The 18837-nt window shown below is 39.5% G+C and overlaps 1 protein-coding gene across 1 annotated transcript in view; it reads left to right on the plus strand.

The window, feature by feature from the left end:
- The first annotated feature begins 3750 nt into the window (after positions 1 to 3750).
- POLD1 (DNA polymerase delta 1, catalytic subunit) overlaps positions 3751 to 18837 on the plus strand; it is a 28655-nt gene continuing 13568 nt past the window's right edge. Inside the window, exons 1-16 of the mRNA XM_032237667.1 lie at positions 3751 to 3885; positions 5013 to 5067; positions 5301 to 5515; positions 6341 to 6454; positions 7285 to 7425; positions 7509 to 7634; positions 8179 to 8347; positions 9201 to 9315; positions 9840 to 9969; positions 10606 to 10772; positions 13115 to 13219; positions 13452 to 13592; positions 13749 to 13859; positions 16286 to 16477; positions 17822 to 17910; positions 18687 to 18803. Coding sequence (XP_032093558.1) covers positions 5311 to 5515; positions 6341 to 6454; positions 7285 to 7425; positions 7509 to 7634; positions 8179 to 8347; positions 9201 to 9315; positions 9840 to 9969; positions 10606 to 10772; positions 13115 to 13219; positions 13452 to 13592; positions 13749 to 13859; positions 16286 to 16477; positions 17822 to 17910; positions 18687 to 18803 — 1922 coding nt within the window. The 5' untranslated portion in view covers positions 3751 to 3885; positions 5013 to 5067; positions 5301 to 5310. The remainder of the gene's footprint in view (positions 3886 to 5012; positions 5068 to 5300; positions 5516 to 6340; positions 6455 to 7284; positions 7426 to 7508; positions 7635 to 8178; positions 8348 to 9200; positions 9316 to 9839; positions 9970 to 10605; positions 10773 to 13114; positions 13220 to 13451; positions 13593 to 13748; positions 13860 to 16285; positions 16478 to 17821; positions 17911 to 18686; positions 18804 to 18837) is intronic.

Consider the following 18837-nt stretch of genomic DNA (forward strand, 5'->3'; position numbering starts at 1 on the left):
TCTCAGAACAGAGGTGTAGTATGGGCTATCCTTAGGGCTCTGAAGACTGTTCTCACTGCCACATGGAAATTTCGTTTTAAAATAGTGTTGGGCCAATTACACCTTCTTGATTAGGGTGTAACTGGCCCAAAGCTATTTTAAGACAGGGAACTTCCATTGGTTGAGGATGGAATAGATTACCTAGATTACGTCCTTCCAGAGTTGTGAAGAAAATGTGAACAGGAGCACTATGTAGGATACTTCCTAAGCCTAAGTAGGTTATAATGAATTTGTGATTGCGATTGTCGATGAGTGAATGGAACAGGGGTAGTCCCTGGTGCAGAGCTTGAGCTATTGCACTGTGGGGGCTTCCTCCAGCTCCTATCCTCCTTAGAAAGGCTGAGTGGATGCAAGCGAATGATTGGGGTAGGGCTCTACAGGGAAGAGGATATATGGTAAATAACCATAGGGTGGGATATTGCATCAGTATAGTAATGGGCATGGGACTCAATGGGAACAGGAAGGAAGGCTGTTACAGGGGAAGTGTCCCCAATGTTGAGTATTGCTGGCATGTTCTGGCCCCCTTAGTTCATGCTCAATCCCTGAAGAGGATTCCCTTGGAGTCTGGAGCTTCAGTTGATGCTGCTGAATGCCAGGTTGGTTAACAAGGCTCCAGTCATCCAAGGTCTTACTGAGGAGGAACATGCTGATCTGGCGCACATCATCGAGACCTGGCAGTCAATAAAATAGGGATTCACCTTTCAGAGATGTGTCCAGCCAGGTTTAGGGTTTGGCAACAGCCCATGGTCACAGTGGTCATCAGAGAAACTCCACCTTCAAGGCCTTACTTCCTGCATCTCTGGCTAGACTCTCTTTCTGATATGGGATTCATGGAATCAGCTAGGATTGTTGCTACTATAATGATCTTCCGGCTGCATAACCACCTCATTGCCTAAACTGCTAGAAGCCATCTCAGGATTGTCAGTGCAGTTCTCCAAACTCATGCTACTGGGTGACTTAAATCTGCCTTCCCTGAGTTTGACTTACGAAGCAGCAGAGGAGCTCATGTCCTCCATGATGGACATGGACCTATCTCAGATTGTCACAGGTCTGATTTAAAACAGAGTTAGAACAATACCAGATCTAATATTCTTATCCAAACAATGTCAATGTTATCTGGTATGGAATCCAATGTTATCCCCCCGTCCTGATCAGATTAGCCCTGATACCCCTGACACTCTCTTACATCCTCCTTCTCCATAAGAACACTGGACCCAAATGGGTTCCATCCTGGAGACTGATGGACTCAAATGGGTTCCAAAAGGAACAGCGGGATAACTTTGGAGGATTTGCTACATGGTCCTGCTGAAGCTTTAGTAACGGGTTTGGAACCAAAAGGTCACTTAAGACTCTGGCAAGATTGTGCCTATGCAATCTCTAGAGACCCTTCACTTCCATTGTTCCCCATGATTCATGAAGGAACTGATGGTTCTGAAACAGATTAAGAGACCTAGGAAACAATTACCGTATATACTCGAGTATAGGCCGACCCGAATATAAGCCGAGGCACCTAATTTTACCACAAAAAACTGGAAAAGTTATTGACTCGAGTATAAGCCTAGGGTGGGAAATGCAGCAGCTACCGGTAAATTTCAAAAATAAAAATAGATACCAATAATGTTTTTGAATATTTATTTCAAAGAAAAACAGTAAACTAGCGGTGTATTCAATGAAATACTTCACTCACCTCATGATGCTGATGTCCCGCTGTGATGATGATGTCCCGTGCAGCCGCGGGAGCGATGTCCCGCCTCCTATGACACACGGCACAGTGATTCCTATCATTGGATCACTGTACCAGAGGAGGTGGACATCGCTATGTGGCTGCTTGCCATAACAAGGAGGAGGTGGGACATCGTTGCAGAGCGGCAGGAGGGGGAGGAAGGGGAATCGTAAGACAGCCCTGCATTACATTAGAACGTGAGGAGGGGGGATGGTGCGGTGCGCGCTGCGCGGCAAACTGACACAGAGGGAGGGGAAACTCACAGGGGCACTGGGCCATTCACGAGTGTCACCCAGCGGCATGGCCCCGCCCCTTTTTCTCCTCCATTTCGGGCAAATTTTTCACTGACTCGAGTATAAGCCGAGGCGGCTTTTTTCAGCCCAAAAAGTGGGCTGAAAAACTAGGGTTATACTCGAGTATATACAGTAAATGATTTTTGTATAATTGGAAGCCAGGGGAATTGCACTCCTATTTATTGGAGGGAAATAGGTTAGGGAATTAGATTTTTTTCCCCTCCATAGTATACATTTGTGGATTTTGTTACTATCTCTTAAAATATTTTCTGGTACATACGTCTATGCATTCTGGATGGTAAAAGTCTTGGTTGTGGGATGTGGTAGATGCCTAGAAAATGTACTTTTAGAGTAACTTGAGGCTTCTTTGCTGATGGACAAGGGTGATAGGAACTGTAATTCAATACCCCTCATTTCTGCATTTGATCTGGTATAGTCTAAAATCTGACAGTTATTTGGTATCAAATGAGACTTTTTTCTTCTGAAATGTAACATGCCACATAATTATATATTTGCCCCCTTCAATAAAAAAAGTCATACTTCCAAGTCTTAATTCCAAAGGTTAATTTTGTTGCAGCTGAAGCCTATGCAATGCCCACGACAGACTACTACTTTTCATTGTTTTGGTAAGTAGTAAGTATAGTAAGCAGTAATAAGTTTAGTATTCAGTTCTTTGGAACTAAAGTCAAAGCCGTTATAGCTACCTGATCCCAGGACAATTACTTAAGATTGTGCTTTGGATTTTATCACCATTTTCTGGCATGGTGCCCTTTGGCATTGTGTTTTGGAGAGAGGATGGTTTTTGCCACAAAGATCATCACTACAATGATTCACTTAACAACTGTGACAAGAAAGATTGTAAAATGGGGCAAAACTCATATAACAAATGTCTCAATTAACACCACAAATGTTGGGCTCAATTTTGATCATAAGTCGAGGACTACCTGTATAAGAGTTTGTCTTTCGCTTTATTCTAGGAAAATGTGGGTATGTCAGGGGAAACAAAATAAAAAAAAATGAAAGCAACAGGAATGGGATAGAAGAGTACATGGTAAAGCAAGAATATATAGGGTCAAGATTGACTAGAAGAGTGTTAAATCAATGTTGCTCAAACACCAAATTCAGTAAGCAATACAAAAAGAACATGTTCAAACATGGCCACATGCAGAGAACCAGCGAGGATTGAATTGCAAAACAAATATACGAATGAATGGGGCAAGAGAATGGAAGAACTAAGCAAGTTGTAATCGGGCGCAGTAGCTTCCGTAATAAGTCCCAACTACATCAAAATGTGGATGCATGCATCATGACATCATTGGAAAATGTATGTGATTAAGTCCTTACTTCATGAAATCTAAAGTTAAATCAGCGCTCGGTATTGCCTCACGGAGGACCCAGAGAACCCCCCCGCCTTATGGAATATCGGGGTACAGAAAGGTAAAATTTCAATTCCTCTCTCTGCTGCCTCCATTACTCTATTGAGTAAGCGCAATCTGCTATTATGCATGCGCATGCGTCTGGAGCCATTTGTAATTTCCGTATGCCTTCCCGCTCTTGCTAAACCCGCCCAAGCATGAATCACGAACGCTTAGGTAAGATGGTCTGGAATTACGTCGTCTTTGCTGGTCTAAACATGGAGGTCGCGGCCGTACAAAAGCGCAAGGCGCACGCGCAATGACTCACGAAAGGCGAAGCGCAGTCGGTAGCAGGCGATAGCAAATGGGGCAAGTGTTGGCATGGCAACGAGGGCGTGGCATGCCAGGCTCCCCCCCCCAACTTGTTGGCGGGAGAATGGCTGAGAGTTGAGGTGACGTGAGGGATCCAAGTGAGGTAATTTACACGGGAGAATCGGTGTTTCTGCATTCAGGGTGATGGCTTAGAAAGTGGCCTGCCGCTGTGGGGAAAAAGTCGGCTGACATCTGTTTGGGGGTTCCGGGGAGCAGGAGGTTGAGGGTTTATAGCAATTCTGAACTGTAGCATTCATCGTCCCAAACATCGTGGTCAACACATACGGAGGATGCATGGGCTGTTTTAGGGATCTGAAGCAGTGATTTAATGGAATGGATAAAACTAAATGCAGAGGGAAAGTGTGTAGAAAGAATCAAGCTTTCTAGCAGCACTTGTTATTCTGAGCTTGCCTCCCCCACTTTGTGCTTTCCAGATTGTTGGCTTATAACCTCTTTAATTTTGGTGATTGAGTAGTAGTCCAATATATCTGGATATCAGATATCAACTTGAAAAACATTCGGCTTCTCAAAAGTGTGGTTCCTCTAGCACCAATTAAATGGCTTTTAAAAAGAGAAAAACTGATGCAACATACAGGTAGAACCCACCGGACAATAATCTATGACTCATAATGCTACTTCAATTTTGCTTTTTTGGAAACCACTGGTTTGGTTTGGTTTTGGTTTTATTGGGATTTATATGCCGCCCTTTTCCCTGAGGGGACTCAGGGCGGCTTACAACCACAGGGGAGGGGAAGTGCAAGGTCAAAACAAACACTTTGTGAACAAAAGAAAAATAATAAAACACAACTTTCATTCAGCAATCAAACACTCGGGCGGGTAATTGGAAGCCTATCCCCAGGCCTGCTGGGAGAGCCAGATCTTGAGGGCTGCGCGGAAGGTCTGGATCGTGGTGAGGGTGCGGATCTCCATGGGGAGCTCACTGGTTTTAATGGGTCATTGATCTGATTCAATAAGGTCATATTTGTAAGATATATATATATATATATATATATATATATATATATATATATGTATGTATGTATGTATACATACATACATACATACACATTCATATGTACACCCACACAAACGCTTCAATGGTCTTCAAGCAACTGTATATTTTGAAAGAAAAAGTTTTAAGATGTGGTTCTGAATCCTAGTTTTTCCCTTTCCTTGCCTGTTGTATTTCGGTGTTCAAAATTCTTCATTCTCTTGTTTTATTCATCACAGGCAAAAATTGAAAGGATACAGTAACTGTTCTCAAGCAAGTGGGACTTGATTTTAAGTGAGTAAATTCTAAGCAAATGAAAGTGAAGCAGTCCTTAATTTGGTAAGGGAAGGTGATAATTTTGCAGCGTTGAATCTGGATGCCTGAGAGATCAGATTCTGTGGAAAAAATAATTTGAAATCCTATAGTTTTTGAACTATACCAGAATTTTTAGTTGGAATAATTGATTCTGCTTTTGGGAAACAGCATACTTTTGATGAAGCTGACATGGGGTGATCTTCAATTTTTAGGAAAGCCAAGATGGAAAACAAGAGGAAGGTTTCTGTGAGAAGCATTAGTATTGGGGATTTTACCCCATCACAGCAGAAAAGGTCACGGGGAGGAGATTGGGATGAAGATGGTCCCTCACAATTTGAAGAAGAGTTGGCTTTTCTGGATGAGGTGGAGGCTGAGGTGGCTGTAGAAATGAAAGAAGCACAGTTGTCACCTGATGCCATTCCCCTTGGTGAGTTACAGAGTTGTAAATTGGGAGAAGATTTTCTGAGGCAGAATAAATACCAAAGCAGTGAGGACAACTGCAAAAGGATGATATGTGGATGATAGTGTCTCTGGTGGTTGTGATCCATGTTAAAATTAAGCTTTTCATTTCCGTTAAACTCTATTACACAATTCAAATTTATTTTAATATACTGTTTCAATGTTTTAAAAATTATTACACGTAAGTCCTTCATCTACAACCACAACTGAACCCTAGATTTCCATTGTTAAACAAGGCAGTTGTTAAGCAAGTCGTGTCCCATTTTATAACTTTTTTGCCAAGGTTGTTAAGTGATTCACTATAGCTGTTAAGTGAATGGTTGTTAAGCGAATCTGACTTCCCTCCTTGACTTATCAGAAGCTTCCTAAAAAGGTTGCAAATGACAATTCTAGAACCCCAGCCTGCTCAACCATCATAAATGCATACCATATGCCAAGCACCTGAAGTTTGATCACTTAACTGTGGGGATAAATGCAAGAACTGATCATGTCATTTTTTTCAACACCATTATAGCTTTAAATAGCCATTAAACGAATAGTTGTAAGTCAAATACCACCTGTATAACATTGCCATTTGTATCTCCCAATATTACAAAAAGATACTATATACATCTTGTATTATACTAAGACTTATTAAACAACAGCTTAGGCTCTTTGTCTCATATTCCATGCTACCTTTCCTTCCTTATCATTCATGATCTTTTAAAGCGCAGTATCTCTAATTGTTCAAAATATGGGTTTGATTAAAACAGGATTGGTGGATAACTGTATTGTGAGCTTTTCCTTCTTTCAGGTAACCTCTTCTCATCAATACACAACCCCAAGTGGCAGAGGCCTCTGCCTCCCAAAATAAATCCCAATGAGGAAGCCCTATGTTTCCAGCAAGTGGAACTAGACTATTATGTGGGTAAGTGTGTAAACAGGTTTGAGTTGCTGATAAAGAAATTTTTTAAGGGATTGAATAACAGATGGATTGGTTTTATTCTTTTTCCTAGAAAAAGGTTTGCAGAACTAGATATTCTTATTCCTTGCTAAACAATAACACTCTGCTCCTGAGGGGAAGTCTAAAACTGTTATCGTTTCTGGGGCTTTTGACAGCTAGAACAGATGCACAAAGTTACTAACTCTTCTCTTCAGAAAAAATGGGCAAGGAATGGAATTCCCCACAGAGGTTTTAATCCCACTTTTGTTTTACTTTTGTTTGATGTTAGAAGGTACCATAGCAAATAGTCTAGGGTATATAGGAATCTGTTTTCAATGTGTCTATGAAAAATAAGTAAAATTAGGAAAATTCTCTCCAAGAAAGGTGAATTAAATTTTAAAAGTCATCCATTCCTTTGTATCCTCAGCAAACATTTACGCTATTGAAATAAATATTGTTTTGGGAGAAAAGTCCTACTTTTCTTTTCAGAGACATATACTATATACATACTATATACATATATATATATATTCTTAAATGTCTTTATATTTTTTTAAAAAAGGAAGAGAATGATTGCTAAGTCATGTGTGTGGTATAAAAAAATCCAGAAAATAATAATTTTAAATAGAATTCTCAGAACTTAAATATGAAATGTAGTTGATGAAAACCTGAAGGTTACTGTGAACTCCTATTTGTATGTTTATTTTGCCTAGATACTAAATAATGAAAAGATATTCTGGAACTTTTTTTATTGGAGAGTCATACAATACTGATTTTTCACTAATTAATATGTTCTCATTCTGTTTCCGAATCAGGCTCTCACATCCCTGGATTCCCTGGTTGTACCCAAGGTTCTGTGCCTGTCCTGCGAATGTTTGGTGTCACTGCAGCTGGCAACAGTGTCTGCTGTCATATCCATGGTTTTGCACCTTATTTTTATGTACCTGCCCCACCTGGTGAGTAAAATTTATGGTTGATGGAAGGTCTGTCTTGAACTTGATTCTTACAATAAAATTTATTTCTCTTTGTTTTTCTTTAGGATTCCAAGCAGAGAATCTGGCTGAATTTCAGCGGGAACTGAATACAGCTGTGATCCGGGACATGCGGTCCAACAAGGATGGTTTGAACCAAGTTGTTCTAGCAGTGGAGATCTGCAAAAAACAGAGTGAGAATTTGTAAAGTGTGGGTGTGTAGCTATCCTGTTTAGATGGCAAGGAGTTGGATTCGATCTAGATATGGGGACTTGGGCCTTAAAATCACAACTTTGTTATAGCAACACAATATTGTGCTTTCATACTGCATCCTCATGATGTTGCTTTCACTGCTACTCCCCAAAGCTATTGGAATGATTGTACATTATAGATTGGAATGAACATGCTTGGATAATATGTCATAAACTCCATGGACAGTTCCAAATTAACAAATCTAATCTTTCTTCTGTGGATAGTATTGCCTCCAAGTACTAAATATGGAAATTTTACAAAAAATATGTTTTCTTTTCCTGTGTAACTTTTTTGAACTTATTACTTGGGCAGCTTACCCATTTTTAATGCATGCAAATTTTCAGGAGGCAAAGAGAAGGGACAATAAGCAAATATGAAATACATTAATGAAAGTCCTTTACATAAATTAATTGGATGAGAGATTTGAGGTGTTGGGAGTGATAATTCTCTAATTTTAAAATGTCTTAAGACTTCTCCTCATTTTAGACATGTATGGCTTCCATGGACCACATCTTTTACCCTTCCTGAAAATTACAATGGCACTGCCTCGGCTAATTGCTCCTGCCAAGAGATTGCTGGAACAAGGGCTGCGGTGTGGAACACTGGGAACACACAATTTTCAAGCCTTTGAAGCCAATATTGATTTTGAAATCAGGTGAGACTTAACTATTGATGCAGTTGGCTTCCTTTACCAGGCATTGTTTTTAATCTCAAGAAATCCTTCAGAACATAGGTGTCATGGACTTTGCTTGGTGATAAAATGGAAGAACCTTGCTAAGACTCTCAATCTATTGTACTAGAATATAACACTTCAATAGCCCTCACAATTGCTTGGAGTTACAGTATATGGTTTTTACAGAGATATAAAAATTATCAAGAGAATGAGAGTTCAGTGCTCACATAATTTCACATGTTTATGAATGAGCTTTTGTTTACCAGAAATTACTAATCAAGATTCTGCAATGCAATAACTGGAAGTATAAGTATAATCTTTATTGTGATTGTACTTAAATACAATGAAATTGGTTTTAACCTCACTGGTGCAAAATTATAACAGAAATGAAAAAAGAAAAAAAAAACCTAGCGTGTGCATGGAATGATTGTGGTTGTATTTAAAGTGGGCTATAAGTACAGTTAAATGTATTTTGAAATGTTGTCTCTACTCTAAATTTCTCCTGGTGATTTTCAAATGAGTTGAGGTTAAATTCCCACAATTCTTAGCCATTGCATTTGAAGGCCACCAGGTTGTCGAAGGTCATCCTAGATTTTTGTAATATAATTAGAAATTAAAAAAACTTCAACAGACATAAAAACAATATAAATGAATAAAATGCAGACATTGGAGCATATGCCCGTAATTTAGAAAGCCATTTTACAGTGAGGGAATTCCTGTGGTAATATTTTTGAACTGCATTGAGAGTTACTCTCTTAATCCCAAAATGGAGGGAAGAAGTCATAATGCTTGGTGAGGATCAAATATCTCTCATCATTTCTGTCTCCAAACATAGGTTCATGGTAGACCGGGATATTGTTGGCTGTAACTGGATTGAATTGCATGCTGGAAAGTATCGCCTGCGACAAGAAGAGTTTGCTGGAGAATCTGATAAGGAGAATCCACGCAAGGTGGTGTTGGTGGGGAGAATTAGAAAAGCCAGAACATGTTCAGAAAGGAGTGACAAGAAAATCAGAGGACTAGAAATATAGCTATGTAAAGAGAGAGTGAAGGAATCTAAATGACCCTTTCCAGCTTTATGATTTCTCCTCACCCTCATTCCATTATGTCCTAACAATACTGTCTGAAATAGTTCAAAGTGAAAAGTAAATTACTGGTCCAGAATTATCCAGAGCTTCATTACATAGTATGCATTTAAATTTAGTTCTTCTCATTTATTACATTTTAATGGTGACTATATTATATAATCTATATATATAGGCTGTACCTTGCTTGTAAGAAGAGCATTTTGTGAGTGCATTGGATGAACTGGCTAAAGTGTGGAGTACAGGCTCATAGTTGTGATGCTCAAGTAGAATAAATATTTTCTGGAATACATTGATTCTGTATATATCTTAGGTTGGGAACATACAAGGGTTGAAGACCTTTTACAGGAACAACTGGATTACTGGCTTTGCTTTTTCTCCTGTTTTAGGTATCACTCTGTCAGCTGGAAGCTGATGTTGCTTGGATGGATTTCATTAGCCATCCGCCTGAGGGAGAATGGCAACGTATAGCTCCCTTGCGTGTCCTCAGTTTTGATATTGAATGTGCTGGACGTAAAGGTATTGAGGGCAAATTTGAAGAGGGCAGAATGGGACCTAATAAAATAGAAGTGGGAAGACTAGTCATTCAGAGTCCAATTAGGTAATTCCACATATAAGCTATATAAGAATTGCTATCATGTTTAGGACTGTGAAGTGTTAATATCACTTTATAATGCCTTGGTAAGGCCACATTTGGAATACTGCATTCAGTTTTGGTCGCTACGATGTAAAAAAGATGTGGAGACTCTAGAAAGAGTGCCATTTTACACAACAGAGTGGTTGTCAAAAGGCTTATATAGCACACATCCAAGGTTGTATTAGCTATATGCGCCAAACAAATTCTTTGAATAAATAAAGTGGGTGTGTGATTTAATTGTGCAGTGCTTTATTGATTACAAATTAGAATGATCAATTAATCATTATATTGTTAGATGCAAGTTCTGCTTTGCAAATTAAAAGAATGGTTTAGAAACAAATCCACAGTTCTAAAAGCTTGGAATATGAACTCTGATGCTCCCCATCTAAGTTAAGTTATAGCAATAAATTGCTCATAAATCAGATTAAATAATAGATGCCCTTGAGAGTGATATTTGAGGCATTTCTTATGTTAATGGTCTCTTCTATACCCCATCCCTTTTCTGTATTTCGTCTCAGGCATTTTTCCTGAACCTGAGAAGGACCCAGTAATCCAAATTGCCAATATGGTTCTGCGCCAGGGTGAGAAGGACCCTTTTGTGCGGAATGTCTTCACACTACAAAACTGTGCCCCCATTGTGGGCTCTCAAGTGCTTTGTTTTTCAAAGGAGGCTGAACTTCTCAAGGTAATTATTACATTATCTTAGATCTGTGGAATATGATGAGCAATGTTTTTCAAACTTGGCAACTTATGGGCTTCAGTTCCCTAAAATCCCCCAGCCAGAATATATAGTTTTAGGATTTGTGTGTGGATAATATATCCCATTTTAGGTGATATTTATGTGAAAATTCAAAAGATCACACAAACTTTCAGGCACCACTGTAGACAATATGGTGGAATGCTGCACCAAGTTCCAGTATGAATGGTGAAAGTGGTGATAAGGGAAAGTGATATATGTGGTCTAATGGGTAAGGCAAGATTGAGTTGAGTTGAGTTTATTATATTTCTATGCCGCCCTATTCCCCGGCGGGACTCAGGGCGGCTCACAACCAAGTCAGGGGGGGGGGGGGGCGGTTTACAAATAATAAAAAAGAACACAAACAGAACAATACCACAATTTAAAACACTCAACAACCATACCATTCGAGAGGGGACAAAACTCATTAGCCCCAGGCCTGTCGGAACAGCCAGGTTTTAAGGGCTTTGCGGAAGGCCTGGAGGGTGGTGAGGGTCCGAATCTCCACGGGGAGCTCGTTCCAAAGGGCCAGAGCAGCCACAGAGAAGGCCCTCCTCCGGGTGGTCGCAAGACGGCATTGGCCAGTGGATAGAATTCGGAGGAGACCTAATCTGTGGGATCTAATCAGTCTATTGGAGGTAATTGGCAGTAGGCGGTCTCTCAAGTACCCAGGTCCGATACCATGAAGGGCTTTATAAGTGACGACTAGCACCTTGAAGCGTATCCGAAGACAAATAGGCAGCCAGTGCAGCTCGCGGAGGATAGGTGTAACGTGGGTGTACCAAGGTACACCCACAATCGCTCGCACGGCTGCATTCTGGATAGTTCTGTCAGAGTGCTCACAGCTTTACTACATGAGACAATCTAGGAGCAGTAATAGCAAACAGAGGTTTGCAATAAATAATTTTATCTACCAAAGAATATATACTGTACCTACACGTACTATAGGCAGAAGTCAAACAATCAGTAAATTACAGCAGGGAAGAGAAACACTCTCTCTCTCTCTCTCTCTCTCTCTCTCTCTCTTTAATAGGGCCTTATTATGTAGGCTCTTAAAGGAATAACAGCTAAAAACCTTGCTGACTCATTCCCATCATTACATCAAGGCATCTTAAAACCACTACCCTGACAAGTTCTTATGTGCCAGACTATGACAGAAGAAGGATTAATTATTCCAGATGTGAAAAATATGGAATGCATTAAAACTGACATAAAAAATAGGGAAAATAATACCCGAGACAGCTGGAGGAAAAACATCAGAATAGGTTATGTAATTTCTACTTGTTCTACTCATTCCTCCCTCTTTTAGTTTGGCCTTGGGTTGGTTTGTTTATTCATCATATTACGTGAAATTTTGATTTGCTGTATCTTGGAGCAATAGATTTCATATGTAATAGATAATTTTTCTGCATTAAGTGAAATTTTATTTGCATAAATGTCTACATTACAAGTGACTCCTGCCCAACTGAATGAACATTTGTTTATGACTTTCAGTCCTTCCCTCCAACTAGCCCATTAAAATGAGACTTGTTATATTGAAAAAAGATGCAAATATCCAAGGTTGAATGTGAGCAAACATAGTATCATGAGACGAAAGGCTTAAAAAAAGCCATTGGTTTTAAGATACAAGAAACTTTATTTGATGCGATTGTCATTCTGGAACAGTGTAGTTACTCACATAAGATAAATTCTTTCCATTCTTATCTAAGCACTTATGTACTTGGGAGAGGATGATGGAATAGCTGTATTTCTCCTGAATTTATATAGTAGGATCATGGAAGATCTCCGTCTTAAACTCTTGCAGACTAAACTAAACAATAAATAATTCTGGCCCAAATGGGCTGATGTCTTTGTAAATGACTTCAGTTATTTCAGATTTTTCTGATGAATCTGAAGTTGATACATTTCAAATCATAGCATCAGCTTCCAGTTTCAGCTTTATTTATGTGCATGCGTGAGAGGTCCACATAGACTCATTAAGCATTCTAAAAAAATAAAATAGGGGATTGGTTGCAGCTCAGTGCTTTGTTTGGAAACATCTAGTTTGCTTTGAAGAAAAGATAAAGGTAAGCTGAGATGGTAGAGAGCACTCCTTTGAGTCATTGCTGCCAGAGAAGCAGATTGCAGATTACCCAGTTGACTTTCATGCATGGATGTTTTGTGACTGGTCATGCTCTTTTGAATAGGTGAGCTACCTGTAGCAACTGTTCTGTAAGGCCATCTCTCACGTTTTGTGATCCAAATATGTCCTTTGGTCTAAAAGGCCTAAAAATTAATAAATGTTTTTTCAGACTTGGGCAGAATTTATACGAACTGTAGATCCCGACATCATCACCGGCTATAACATCCAGAACTTTGATCTTCCTTATCTCCTCACCAGAGCCCAGACTCTCAAGGTAACCTGCACATTTCCTTCTGGTGGTACTTTTTGTTTTCTTCAAATGATTTGTATTAAAAAAATCATCAATCTAAAGGGATTATTAATTGAATCAGGGATGCTTCTTTTCATATTTTAACATGCTCAACAAATTAATCAATTAATGCCATACTGTAATCCTACCTATAAATTCACTTGCCCCGCCCATACTCTTCATTCAAGTCTCAAAGCTTGTTTTTCTTTATCCCCAGGTCATCCCATTTCCCTTCCTGGGCCGTATTCTATCCCGCAAGTCTGTCATCCGTGATTCGTCCTTCCAATCTAAGCAGATGGGACGGAGGGAGAATAAAGTCATTAACATGGAAGGCAGAGCCCAAATTGATCTACTTCAGGTAAACAAAAAAAGTCCACCCTCCCCATAGTTCCATTTTACTGATGGGAAATTGAAGCTGAGAGGCAGTAACAACTGGAGGCTGTCAGATACAAGACCCAGTATTTTGCCTGTGGGTACATGAAGTCTCACAATTTAGCTTTTCTTCTTCCTGTAGGTTCTATTGAGGGATTACAAATTACGCTCCTACACCTTGAACGCTGTCAGCTATCACTTCCTACAGGAACAGAAGGAAGATGTCCAGCATTCCATTATTACAGACCTGCAGGTAACATTTGATAGTTAAGTCTTGCAAGTAGTAATTTTTTCCTCTAGTATGAACACTCTTTTGTACTTGTTATTGGTTTTGTTATCCCACTGGCATCTACCTGTCATATAATTGATTTGGGTGACTATCCAGTCATCTATGATACATTGTACCATAGAAATGAAAAATCTAATCTATCTGTCAGATCTCTCTTAAATTTGCTGTCCCTCTAGTGAATCTCCTCTCCGTCATTAAAGCCTATACCCCTTAGGGAATAACTGCTTAAAGATATTTCTTTTGAAGTGTTCGTGTGTTTCCTTCTCACTTTTTCTTAGCCTTATTTAAAGTAGTTTACATTTTGGAGTCGTAAATACCATTGCTTTTTAGCAGTTTATATTTTTTCCTGTAAGATCAAGGAAACCAAATGTTGGTTTTTGCAGGGCTCATTTAAAACTGTATGGAAACAGAGCAATCTTCTGCTTGCATCTGCACCTCTCCTTTCCTTTTTGTTTTTGGGCCCATATTTCTCTCTCTCTTCCCTGACTCCTTGACTCCCTTACATTGGTGCCTTACATGGCAAACAAAGTGAGTGCTCTTCTAGTGCTTATTAGAAAGAACTACCTAAACATTACATAGCATGTATCTTCCTCTCTTGACTTTGTCATTCTCTCTTGATTTTTGGCATGTCATTGATTTAGAAAGCCCTTTTTTGATACAGTTAATTCTTATGCATATCCTTTGCTTCCTTACTCCTTTCTGAAAGGGTTTTTCCCCCCTTAGAACATACAATATGCTTTTACAAGACAATAATTCCAGAGAAAAACAAACAAAATCAACTATTAAACAGCCATAAACCTTCCAGGAGAAGAGATAACTAGGAAAAAACCCTTTATGTTTGGCAGTAATCCCTTGTACCTCAAATAATAAAATTAAACAAAATAAAAGGTACGGTCACAATACAAAAAAGTTATCTTGACTTGTACAAGTTCTTTAAATCTTGTGGATCTGAGATGGAAAAGTCAGTGTGTTATACGAACTAAATTACATCAGATGTCAGGATTTAATAGACTGTCGTTCTTAATTTCTCTGTGCAATAAAGAGAGCAAGGGACACAAGTGGCCTTGTTCTTGAAGGCCAGCACAAGGCTTTCATAATAGCAGTCAATAGCAGTAGACTTATATACCGCTTCATAGGCCTTTCAGGCCTCTCTAAGCGGTTTACAGAGAGTCAGCATATTGCCCCCAACAATCTGGGTCCTCATTTTACCCACCTCGGAAGGATGGAAGGCTGAGTCAACCCTGAGCCGGTGAGATTTGAACCGCTGACCTGCTGATCTAGCAGTAGCCTGCAGTGCTGCATTTAACCACTGCGCCACCTTGGCTCTTATCACAGGAGAGGATCTGTGTCAGGCGAATTAGAAAAGCCAACAGCATTTTGTGCCGTTCTTGATGAGCATAAAAGAAAATGAATTAAATGGTGCACATAGTTGATGTTGCCTCTCAAGGAAGACATATTTTGGGCAGTTCAGGTAAAATTATCTTTCCTTGATCAAGTTAGACATGTGACGGTCCTCTGTGATTCTGCTAGCTTTGCCTATGTTTTGCCTTTTCTCTTTGAGAAGGAAAAATGTGATGAGACATAGGTGAAATGTGAGGTGGCAGTCCATTCAGGATAGGAGTGGGAGGTTGTCAGCCTGGCAGATCAATAGTTCCTCATACCTGCCGTAGAGTGTGGGTGCTCAATCTTTTTTGGGTCAAGGTTCTTATATCATTTTTTATTAAGGCTGCATGTGTACGTAACAAGGTGAAAAATGGGTGTCAGCCAAAGGGGAAGTGCATATGTCCAGAGTAAAGCACATAATTTTCTTTAACCTTGTTCACTTCTTTTCATAAATTGATTCTTTCTCATTCCACCCTCCTCCATTATCCAATTCTAAAATCTTGGTTTAATTTAAATTTATATATTAAAAACTAACAGTGAATGAAGAAGTTAGCCTTGAGTTGAACTTCAACAAGTTATGCTTGAGCAGCTAATGAAACTATCAAAAGTTGTTTCTTCTATGTCTGAAAAGAGTGGGGATGAGTGTTCCCTGAGCAGGATCTCAGCTGACCCATAAAACCAACAGTCAGAGGACTATACCACACTTCTCCATTCCCATATCAACTTGCTGTCTCTACCACTTTGCTTCCATTGCTCTACACAGACAGTGCTTCCATTGCTAAATGGAGTTTTCCTGTTTTCCTATAAATTTGGCCAGCTTTGATACTTAAGACACACGCATGCATATATTTCTTGTCTCCTGTTCCCACCCACTCCCAGAAATGAATGTTTTTGTTATTTAAAAAGAAACCAACTGGATGAGTTTAATCATTTTTGTATTTATTTGTCCAGAGCTGAAATCATATCTCCTTGTCTTCCTCCTGACCACCTTTGACTTCCCCTTGCAGAATGGTTCAGATCAATCACGTCGGCGACTGGCTGTGTACTGCCTCAAGGATGCCTATCTGCCACTGCGGCTTTTGGGGAAGCTCATGTGTGTTATCAATTACATGGAGATGGCTAGAGTCACTGGGGTACCTCTTAGTTATCTCCTAGCCCGGGGACAACAAATCAAAGTGGTGTCCCAACTTCTGCGGCAGGTAAGGAAAAACTGATCTTTTGCCAACAAAGCCAGGAGATCATGAGCACGGGGGGGGGGGGAGAGAGAATCAGAAGCTCAAATCTTGAGAAGATATTTACTATGCAATGTGTGCAAAGAAGTATAGAGTATAGCTATTCACTGTCTCAAAGATGCTTACCTGCCACTGTGACTTTTGAGAAACCTCGATGTGTATCGCTAATTACATAGAGATGGCGAGAGTCCCTGGGTTACCTCCCAGCTAGCCCCACGTTTATCCAGTAGCAAGTTTATATCTATTTAGTTCTGTACACATGGAACTGTTGTAAAATAGTATTTCCTCCTGAGAAGGACCTTATAAAATTTAATTCACAACTGAAGAGTTAAAAGCGCAAGTGCAATATCGATATATGGTCCAGTTTTTATTACTTTACTACTATTATTAATTACTATTTTATCTCACCCTTACTCCAGAGAACTCATGGTAGCATACATTCTCCCACTATCTCACCTCTAATCCGAACAACTGTTCTTTAAAAAGGGATGGGCTAATGGATAATTCATTAGTAAGCTGTGTGACTGATTGAAGACCCAAACCTGGACCCTCTTGTCATCATATGAACCACCATGTTGGTTTTCTTATCAATCATATGTATGCCTTGCTACAGTCATGAACAGACTCTCAGTGGCTTTAGATAAAACTTCTGCAAAATGTATCTTCTTTTCAGTGGTTCTTCATGGCTTTCTGGGTTTAGAATCCATGTGATTTGTTCAGTTTCAGCTTATGATGCCATCCAGCCATTTTGCTCAAGCTATTACCATTTAGGCTTAGAATATTCCATAAGCCAAGCCAGCCATAAGTGGTTCAACAAAGCATAATTAAAACATCATGGTTTAATTTGTGAACCTGACAATTGTAATTGTTCAGATATAGGTTTGGATTGTAAGATGGTTTTAAAAAAACTTTTAGTGTTATGCTGCATTTTATTTCTTGCTATCTCTAACTACACAAGGAATATTATCCTGAATATATGGAAACTGATAATATGAAAAAAGTGAAAAAATATAGTGCATAAATCACGATTCATCAGTAGTAATTAAATGTGTAGCAAATTATAAGGCAGTGAGTAAATGGGACAGTTTTGATAGTTGAAAATTTACTCCTCCCCAACCTATGGGGAGGGGATGGGTAGAGGGTTTAGGGAATTGAATTTACCGGTATTTTTTGCCAGATGTATTGAAAATATAATGGATCAAAAAAGAAGCATGGTCAGTAGACTTACAATAGGATTTAATGGAAGAAGTCCCACCTAACAGCAGAATGATAAAGAGTTGCTCCAGTGCTGATATTTTCCTCTGTTCAAAGGCTATGAAGCAGAATCTGGTGATGCCAGTGGTGAAGACAGAAGGTGGGGAGGACTATGCAGGTGCAACTGTCATTGAACCTCTGAAAGGGTAAGTTTTGTAAGTCCAGGAATTAGGGAAATGAGAATTTTCTTACATTAATGGATGTGAGGGTGGGAAGGAATGTATTGGTGTGTGTATTGTGTACTCTGGTTGAGAGATGTTGCAGAAATGCATAAGCAAACTTCATGAGTTGTCCTAAAGGAGGGCGCTTTTTGCTTGGTTTGGTTCAGTGAGAGGCATGACCGTGGTACTTTGAAAATATGTGTAAACTAGGTTCAGGCCATATTAAGGCAAGTCATAATAACATAATATATGAATCTAGTTATTGACCTTTTCTTCCATATATAAATCTTGGCTTTAGAAATGTGGAGTGGAAATGGAAAAGAGGACCATGGTGAGGAACAATGAGTTGGGTCCCAGGCTATTTCAGCTTTGGGCAATGGAGAAGTAGGGTCTAATTTGAGAAGGGGATCCCATGAAATTGACTTGAATGCCAGACTCTTTCCTTGATGAAAGGTAGAAGAAGGATGAAATGATTTTCTGGAGGGATAGCACAGAACAGCATTTTGTCTTACCCAGTCCTATTCAGCTTGGCAGATTCATTGGGACTGCAATTAAAGGCATATTTGCTGAGATTTCTGGGACTTGTAGTTCTAAGATCTTTGGAAAATGCCATTGGCAAGGAGGAAGTGGAGGAGGATAAAGAGATGAGTGAGAGATTAGATTACATAAAATTAGACAGACAGAGATAGATAATTCTCTCCCTTTCTCCTTGTATATGGGGCGGGGGATATACATTTTTAAAAAATATATTTCTCTTTTAGCTATTATGATGTGCCAATATCAACCTTGGACTTCTCCTCATTGTACCCTTCAATCATGATGGCTCACAATCTGTGCTATACTACTCTTTTACAACAGGGGGCAGTTGAGCGCTATGGGTGAGTGAAGAAGGACTGGTATCTTGCTAACTTC

This window comes from Thamnophis elegans, chromosome Z (assembly GCF_009769535.1).
Source record: "Thamnophis elegans isolate rThaEle1 chromosome Z, rThaEle1.pri, whole genome shotgun sequence".
NCBI classification, from domain to species: Eukaryota; Metazoa; Chordata; class Lepidosauria; order Squamata; family Colubridae; genus Thamnophis; species Thamnophis elegans.